This window comes from Nuphar pumila, chromosome 15 (genome assembly GCF_984573655.1).
Source record: "Nuphar pumila chromosome 15, dmNupPumi1.hap1.1, whole genome shotgun sequence".
In the NCBI taxonomy this organism is placed as follows: domain Eukaryota; kingdom Viridiplantae; phylum Streptophyta; class Magnoliopsida; order Nymphaeales; family Nymphaeaceae; genus Nuphar; species Nuphar pumila.
The window spans coordinates 66528988-66538157 of record NC_143263.1 but is presented as its reverse complement, the minus strand read 5'-3'; the positions used below and the strand labels follow the sequence as shown (position 1 = coordinate 66538157).

Sequence of the window (9170 nt, the reverse complement as noted above, 5' to 3'; positions counted from 1 at the left end):
TGGCTCAGTCCACCCGAGAGATAGTCCAACCCCCAAGAAACTGTGGTGAAGGCATTTTTCTTATTATCATGGGCCAAACGATGGACGGATAGACATGCCTGCAAAATTTTGCTCCCTAACGTCCAACTTATGCAGATAACCAGTTAATCAAATGGCCCTGTGCTCCATAATGCACTCTGTCCCTAATTCATTCCATTGATGAGTGAGTGAATCAAATCACCTATCCTTATGGTAGAACATTCAATGGAAGGAGCCCTCAGGATCTATCCAAAAAAGGGAATTGAATCAGAATTTGGACCATCAATATTAAATACCACCCATCTCTAGAAAGGCTGCTTATGGACCTGACTCCGCAATTAATGGGTGGATCGCAGCTTATTTCATTCATTCTCTTGATCAATGCCCTCAACAAAACATAACCATTAAAATTCACCCAAAAAACCAAAGCTTAGTTGACCTTTTCTTGCTGCAATGTCATTTATCCAAGGAGCCCAACGAGGGCCATCCCAAAGAGGAAACAAGAGAAAAGTGAACATGGTTGCTCAAGCCATCCCCAAGAAAGCAAGGCCTCAAACAGACAGAACCGCCCATTGAAAATGAAGGGAAGAAAACTCCCTTGATTGCATGATCACGTACATCAACCAAATTGCTCATTGTGTTGGCCACTCCGATAATAGAATTATTGGAGCAAAATAGCATAAAAAAATTCCCATGCCCAATATGAGCTCCAAGAATTTGTTGTCATAACTCCCAGAACTTGTTCATAGTATCCCTGTTTCATGCCTCATTTCATGATGAACCCCAATGGGGCTCTATTTCATTATATTCCATCGACAACCCAACTCCACGCGCTAAGCAATGCAAAATGTGAAGCTCGTTCCATTCCTTGACCAAAAACTTGCACGAGTACTTATGTTATATTCCATCAATATCCCAACTCCATGTGCTAAGCAACACAGAATGTGAAGCTCATGTTTTAATCCTTGTCTTAAAACTTGTATGAGCACCTTGTTACTTCAAATACACGCCCCTCGTATCCCGGGTAGCAGTACTTTTTGCTGCCGAGTTCTCTATTTCTCTTAATCCCCAGAAAAACCACTGGCCTTGCGTCCACATTAGCATGCAAACCACGGCTTGATTCTCTACTCAAAGCACATTCATAGATGACATGCAAAGAAATAAGTAAGCGTGCAACAGGTGATACCCACTGTTGCACGATCCTGCAATTAGAATCAATGACCCATATGCTGAAGAACATGTCAGGCGATAGTCCACAAGAAAACCAACCAGAGTGAATCGAAACATCTGATGAGGATGGAATTCAAGAAAACTACTGCCCTTTTTAACTTGAGAAATAGCACAGAAACATAGGAATCATCCATCCATCCAGGAGAGCCATCTAGCTCAGTATAGCGGATTAACCTGCTTTAGGCCAAAATCCAAGATTACAGAAACTATTGCACAGGAGTCCATCTACAAACTACAGACCAAGTATCTGGAGAAAGTTAAGACAGACTAGACACCGTTCTTCTGCATGCATAGCACTAACCATCACAGTTTTCTTCTTTTCGAGACGATAACGTCGTCATCACCACAATGAATAAAACTTGGCACCCCACTCCACCAGCCATGCCTGCCATACTTAGGACTGTCTTCTCTATCCTCCCTGTATTTCTCTTTCCTGGGTGCAGTACCCAGACTGCTCTTGATGCGTCTATCAAGGTCTCTTGAACTGCTCCTTTGAAGTTCATCATCAGCCTCACAATGAACATCACCATGAGGCCTGCTATACCGATCATAATATCTGTGGCATGCAGCAGCATCAATATGGAAATGCCTGAAGGATTGCTTGGACCCAAATTTTTCTCCAAAATTCCTCCTCTCAACTGATAATTTTCTATACCCCAATGCTCTGGCATCACTGGAAAATTCATGAAAACGATCAGGAAGCAAAGGTCTGGAGCCATCCTCCATTTCCATTCTTTCAGGAGAACGAACTTGAGCAAACCTGTGAAGATTTCTTGGTGACAACCTTCCAGGTGGGAGCCGATCGGGAATGAAGGCTCTGCCATGAACCATGGGAACCATCTCCTTCATTTCCTCGTGCCATCTTGGTACAGTGGAACCATAGCTTCTCGTTGATGTGCCCACTTCCATCATAGCTGGTGGCACAGATCCGGCTTGACAAGGTGATCTTCGTCTTTCAAAACCAGGTCCATATTTAAACATTGGTGGAGAACGTTGCCGAATTGGTGAATGACGTCCACCTAACCTATCAGGAGATCGTCTTTTGGGTGATAACCACAATTGAGGAGAACGTGTTCTCGATCTGTGTGATCTCTTGGAGTGAGAGGCATGGAATAAACCCCTTCTAACAGGTGACAAACTCCTCTCTCGCCTTGAAAAAGGTTGGTCATTAGCTGAAGCGTAATGAAGATGGGAAAACGTCCGTTCATGTCTATCATCAGGCAAACCTCCACGGAACCTTGCTCTATGTCTTGGGACAACCATCTCAGTGCCAAATTCATGAAATCGTGCATCAGGGCTGCTATCCCTGTCAGCACGATGGGCCATTTGCATGTCAAAAGACATTTCACCTTCTCTCATTGCTAGCAATCTTCTTTGTTGCTGCACACGGAAGCCTTTTGATGAGATATTAATGGCCTTAGCCTCATCCCTTACTGCAGCTCCTGTTCGATCTGCCTTAAGGATGGTTCCATCAGGTGCCACAGTGAAGCCAACACTTTCAAGCTTAGCTGCAGCTACCAGAGCAGCATTTGTTGATCTGATGCTTCGAAAACCTGTCATACCACTTTGGTGTTCCATTGCGTAGCGCTGTTCTGAATCCCAATTTCCATTTGAAGAACCAGGATGGTTAATCCTCCCTCTTAAGCGTGGGCTATCAGATCCTGCACCTGCAAATGTCCTGTCTTTATTCCTATCCCTTTTAAAATTTGAGATCGTGTCCATGTACATCCCATCTCTGTAAATGCAAAATGAACAAGTAAATAACATTAATCGCACATAACCTGAATTCCTAATGATAGGGCGTACACAAAGAAGACACGGAACAAGAAACAACACCTGTTCCCCTGAATATGTGGTTTATCTTTCCGGAGAAATCTATCAACACATTTTCCCCTTTCGACTCGAGAATTTGTGCCACTGGATATGGATCCCTTCCTTTCTGTTAGGGATCCATCTGGAGGTCGAACCAGACTAATGATTCGGCCTCTACGAGCGTTCCCAGAGAGATTTGTACTGATTTCTTCACTCTTTCCAGGTTCGTTAAGGACCTCATTGCATCCAGGAGTGTTCACTTCCAAGCAGTCCAAATGATTTGCTTCTGCAGAGTTAGAATCCTCCACAGCCTTTGACTGAGTACCGGTCTCAGCTTGACCATCCTCTGTAAAAGTCTCTACACTTGAACTATGAGCTTGATCAGATTTTGATTCTATGACCTGCTCATTGGTATTGCTATGTTTCAATGTACCACCATCTGAAATTACTAGGTCATCTTTGAAAGATCTAACCACTGCAGAGTCTGAAATGGATGCCTCGGTCATCAAAGATTGTTGGATATGTGCCTCTGGAATGATATCAAAATCATTCCCTTGGTTGTGTGGAGCATTGCTCCCATCTCCTCTATGCCAACCACCATTTGTTCCATCAGAAATACCAAGCCTACAGATGCCACTCTCTTCTCTTGGGGACATGGAAACGTTCTCATCTTCCAATATAGAAGAACAAACATCTTTGCTGACTTTGTATTCGTACCCTACATCCTCAGTTTCCCCTTTCTCACCGACACCTTCAGCCAGTGAGTGAACCTTTGACTCTCTGAACTCACCGTCCTCGTAAGGGGAGTCTTCATCATCTTGCTGATCAATCATATTTTGAGTACCACTAGCAGTAGCTTGATAGGCATCTGACTCATAATCGCTATCATAAGGATCTTCATCAAGAATATCAGCAGATATATTAATCCTTTCATCCTCATATGTCTCTGATGCACTATCTACGGACAAGTCTTGTGCCAAAGGACAGGAGAGAATCTCAGCAGCCTCACCTGAGGAAATGAATTGAGGAACACCATTTGCACAGGTCTTCTGTGATGCATCTAAAGCATTGTTATCAATTACAGATTTTTTAGCCACCAGCACCTCCAGTTGAGACATCACAGCTTCATCACTACATGACCCCATATTCTGCAGTGATTCATTAGAGGAATTAGAAGAATGAGATCTTGCACAAATGGATAACTCTTCCACTTTCATGGTGCCTTTTGAACATTCAACTACTTCAGATTGACTTGTTCTGCTCTTTCCCAACTTCTCTGAACTGTTTCCATCAAACAGTGAATGAGTAACCTGATCAACCAGAGAACCCACAGTGGCAGGTCCACTAGAACCATCAACATGCAAAACTTTGGCAGCGGACATGTTTTGCCCATTGTCAACCACAAGCCTCTCACCATGTATCACCCGACAAAAACTACCAGTTGGTGGGAAGTTCCCTGAATACAAGCTACGACCAAAATTTTCAGTCACGGCCTTCTCTTTATCCGGCAGATAAGTTAAGCACTTGCTAAAGCATGACTCAGATCCAGCAACAAGCTTTTGATGAGGGTGAGCTTCAGAATAAGAACATTTTTCAGAAATGGAAGAAAACTCATCGCTCTTGACATTATCCCCAATTTTGCAACTAACATCTGATTCATCAAGCATATGATTTGAAGATATGGCACAGATTTCTTCTGGTTTCTTACAGTTTGCCTTCATTTCATAATTAATTTCAACTGGTCGCTCAACCTCAATCATGCCATTGTTACCCACCAGGTTGCTTTTGCTAGGTCCAGGATCAGTGCTTGTACCACTAGAGGGATTATCCCATGTTTCCATAGACATGTTTAAATCCCAGTGAAACCTACTTTCCCTCACTGGTGTGCAAGGTAAGACATCATTGCCCTCCTCTGTTGCATCCTCAGATAAGATGTGCTTCTCTATTTGATCTGGCACAAAGGGAGAATCTTCTCCTGCTTTGGTGCATTTATACCCAATATCGATGCTACTATTAAGGTCTATAGACCCACAAGTTCCAACAGCAGAAGTGGACCTACCATCGTCGTTCACTTTCTCAAAATCATGATCATGTTCAATTCCTGATCCATGATCCGCAGGTTTGTAATCTGATCTATCCTTTTCTGCTAAGTTTTCTTCTCTTAAAGCATCCTCTTTACAGGCTACCTGCAATTCAGTACCAAACAAAAAGGAATTCTCGATCCCCTTTGCTTCAGTGCCATTAGCATTCTTTGATGATTCCTTCTTCCCAAAAGAACCAGTTTCCTCCACCACAGAGAAACACATTTTGCTACTACCATTCTCAGAAACATGGTGGATGTCCAGTGACAACTGAAGGCCTGAATCCGACCTCTCTTTGAGCAGATAGTGACCCTTATCTGGTTCTGTAGGAGGACAAGTTGATGATGTAGATGTCATCATCAAAGGCACCCTCCTCTTCTTGATAGGCATAGCTGCTACCGAGTTGCTTGGGTTCCAACCCACGTGATTGATCACAGACTGCAAACAAGAAGTTTAGAGTAAGCATTCAACCGAAGAAAAGGTTATCTTTCAATAACATCTCAATCAAACTTTGTATACATCAAAATATAGCAGTAGAAACCTCCTGATTTTCAAGTAGTGGCATATTCAGGGGATCCGTTAAAACTGAAGCTGATTAAATAGGTGTACTAACAATTTAGCTGAAAATTTGATGCGGACCACAGCCTTACTCAAGCTAATGCAGCTCTCAGGCCCACCTCCCCTTCCTGCTATACTGTCTAAAATAAGATTCCAGGATAAATGGGAAATGTGGCCTCCACTGCTCCAGTCTTGCAAAAGCACCCCGTGCAGCACCAGAAACAAGCAACAGATGCACAAGGAACGGACAATCAGACAAAAATCATGGACTTATCAAGCATTACCTGCAGGACATTGGGCACATCCTCGAACAATCAGCCCACAACCATCAAGCAATAGACTTGCCAAATTTGATCATGGATGTAAAGAGCATATTGATCAATCATCTTAGCCACAGTGATCAAACTATACTACTTCAAGACCAGCAAACACACAACCTGGAACCAGATTTATTTGATACATCGGATAACATGGATGTGAATACCAAAAACGTAGAAGTTTAACATCACTAAAACCATTCTCATTTCCAACACCATCAAGAAAAAACCGATGGAAAATGCACCAACACCTACACCATTTTCGCGGGCATCTATGACGCTCATTATGTCATAACACAAGTACCAACAAAAAATGGGAAAAGAGAACAGAAAGGACCATCATAAACAGAAAATACTGGCTACAGAACAGAGATACAAATACAGATGGACGACCACAGAAAAACCCTGCATATGAACACATAAAAGAGTGTTGAAGGAGACAGATATCAGCAAGAAAGTACGCACAGAAACCACGAAACAGCGACAGCGGACATAAAAAGGAAAATTCAGGGGGTGTGTTTGTAAGCACCCACTCATCCAAACAAAAGAAAGGGATAATCTGGATATCACGTTATAGAGCAAAATACAAACTCCCAACTTATCCTAGTTTTCTGGATAAGTGGGTGCACTCCAACACCCTAGAAAGACCCTTCTTTTTCCCCTCTTTTGGATGGAACAAACTCACCCATTCGTAGTTTTCCAACCAACTATATCCCAAGGCATCCCCCCTATACTAGAAAAACCCAAAATCCTATACCTAGAAAACAACATAATAAAAAACACTATCTCGAAAAAAAGAGAAAAAAAAACCAATCATCACGGAAAATCCAAAGGGAAAAACCAGAAACAATCGAAAGAAAATTTCAAAATCTAACACCCAAAAGCAAATTAACGCCAAACAAGTAGCTATCACATTGGAAACTCAAAACGAGCAAAAAAAAAGGAAGAGAACAAGAGACCATTCATAATGACGGAGCACAAGCAAAGGAGCAAGATTGGACAAAAAAAAAGGTAAAAGAGAAGACGAAAGTCCGTACCTTAACGATGAATCAGCTCGCTCTCGCTCTCTTTCTCCCGGTGGAAAAAGAGCGGCAGATCTCTCTCTCTCTCTCTCTCTCTCTCTCTCTCTCTATATATATATATATATATATATATATATATATATAACCCAAGCCCTGGTTTAAGTGTGGTTAAGCTTGACAAAGAGGGGGAGCCTTCTCGACCGTTTCCAAAGGTGACAAAAACTTTAGCCTACGTAAGAAAATTTCGTCCAAAGTCGCAACTTTTCTCTGCTATTTCATAAATAGTATTATGTTTTACAAGAAGACATTTTAAGACCTATCTTTTCTTAATATGTCAAATAAAAACATGAATTGTAGTAGTGGAGGTTTTTTTTTTTTTATTTGCAAGCTGGGGTTATGCAGATCCTTACCAGTTACAAGAAGAGACAATTTGCAATTCAAATTCAAGTGAATGTGATTGGGTACAAAGTGGATTCGCGTTCTACAACATCGGGTTTTGGAGGCCCGCGTTCTACCGAACTGAATTAAGAGATACATCTCTAAAGATTATTTTTTCATTACTTCTTAGCCTGCATATAGTATTTTTAAATAATACTAATGGTTATGCCATCCCCGAATTTAATTGATCCCATGGTACTGCCCATAAGATAAGTAATAGGTAGGGATGACCCGATTTGAACCCGTGACATTTTGTACTAAAAACAAATGCACTACCAAACTGCTTTACCTTTCGCGCAAAACTCCATGGATAGTTGGATACGGATATTCTCTCTTCGCCCACCTGGAAAGCTCTCTTATACTTTGGTTTGCCTGTGCCACTGGATGTACCATTAAGGTTTTGAACTCGAGATGTTTCTTTCTCTCAGATGAATCGAGCTGCCACCTAGTCACGTGAGCCCACTTGGGTTGACCAGGGTTGGTTCCATAATACAGTTTTGATACACTTCACTAGATGGAGCTGTAGTGCTTGTATTGTTCAATTCACCTAACATCATTATCGTGCGTGATAATTGCTCAAGGCAGTTTTAGACCAAGGAGATGAACAAGCAGTAACATCCATTTCTGCTTAATTATGAAGTGTCTCTACAATAATTTACCTTCAATTTGGCTGTCGATTTTATAATTTATAACATAAGGTTTGTAGGAATTTTGTCCAATTGGATTCTGTTTTTCCATAAAATAAAATAAAATAAAATGCAGGATTTTGCAAGAACAATCTCCAATACAGATTTTATTTGACTAATTACATTCCTTTCCCATAGTAAAATTCTATGATTAACTAACACATTAGTTGACATACTTGGTTGAACATGAGAAGGTTTCTAGGAAGAAACCATAATTTATGCTGCAAAATAAGCAAATTTTCAATGCTTGTCTTCACAATATTTATTATAAAGATTGATTTTATTATTCACAAGCAAACATGGTTTCCAACCCTTTTTGAAATTTAATCACTTTTAGATGCTATATTATGCCTAAGATTCTTAATGCCTATAACTTTAGTTAGTTCACGTTCCAATGGGGTCACCGGTCATCATCACCATCAGTAATATCACCTTCTTTTAATCACTAATTCTACTCAAATCATGTATTATAAACAAAATAAGAAACAATGCAAAAAAGGTAACGAAGGCTGGTAGAAATACCCATGTTACAAAGGTCAGGCTGTAGTTTTGCTGATGTTTTGTGGATTTGTGCAAGTGAATCTGGAATTTTGTTTATTTTTTGACTTTGTTTTATTGGCATTAAACTTAGATCTAAATACTGAAATACACTGGCCATTGTGCTGATGTTGTGTCTTGATGTATATATATTCATTATGATTGTTCCTGACCTAAACTTTAAAATGGGGCATGTACAATGCAAGCACTACAAGAAAAATATATATTAGCGACAGACGTTTTTCGGCGCTCATCGGTCGATAATGTGTTTAACGATGGATTATAGACGGATGAGCAACGAAAAGCATCTGTCGCATAATCTTGGTCGCTAAAATACGATAGAATTTATTTGTCGTCAATCTGTCGCTAATTAGCGACGAATCATGTCTGTCGCTAATTCGTCGCTACATAATGATTGATTTAGTTTTGCGAAGAAATGTATTCTGTCGCTAAAATTTAATGATGAATATG

The 9170-nt window shown here is 40.8% G+C and overlaps 1 protein-coding gene across 5 annotated transcripts; it reads right to left on the bottom strand.

Moving 5' to 3' along the window:
* Positions 1 to 712: 712 nt before the first annotated feature.
* LOC149815498 (uncharacterized) lies at positions 713 to 7124 on the bottom strand. 5 transcript variants are annotated; one of them, XM_089990020.1, is made up of 4 exons: positions 7054 to 7120; positions 5661 to 5983; positions 3085 to 5579; positions 713 to 2983 (listed from the first exon to the last, which is right to left on the bottom strand). In XM_089990020.1, the coding sequence occupies exons 3-4, from the start codon at positions 5529 to 5531 to the stop codon at positions 1552 to 1554; spliced, it is 3879 nt and encodes a 1292-aa protein (XP_089846146.1). In that variant the 5' UTR covers positions 5532 to 5579; positions 5661 to 5983; positions 7054 to 7120; the 3' UTR covers positions 713 to 1551. The 5 variants fall into 5 exon arrangements, with proteins under 5 accessions (XP_089846146.1, XP_089846143.1, XP_089846144.1 ...); XM_089990017.1 differs by having other exon boundaries at positions 5683 to 5983; XM_089990018.1 differs by having other exon boundaries at positions 5755 to 5983.
* Positions 7125 to 9170: the final 2046 nt, after the last annotated feature.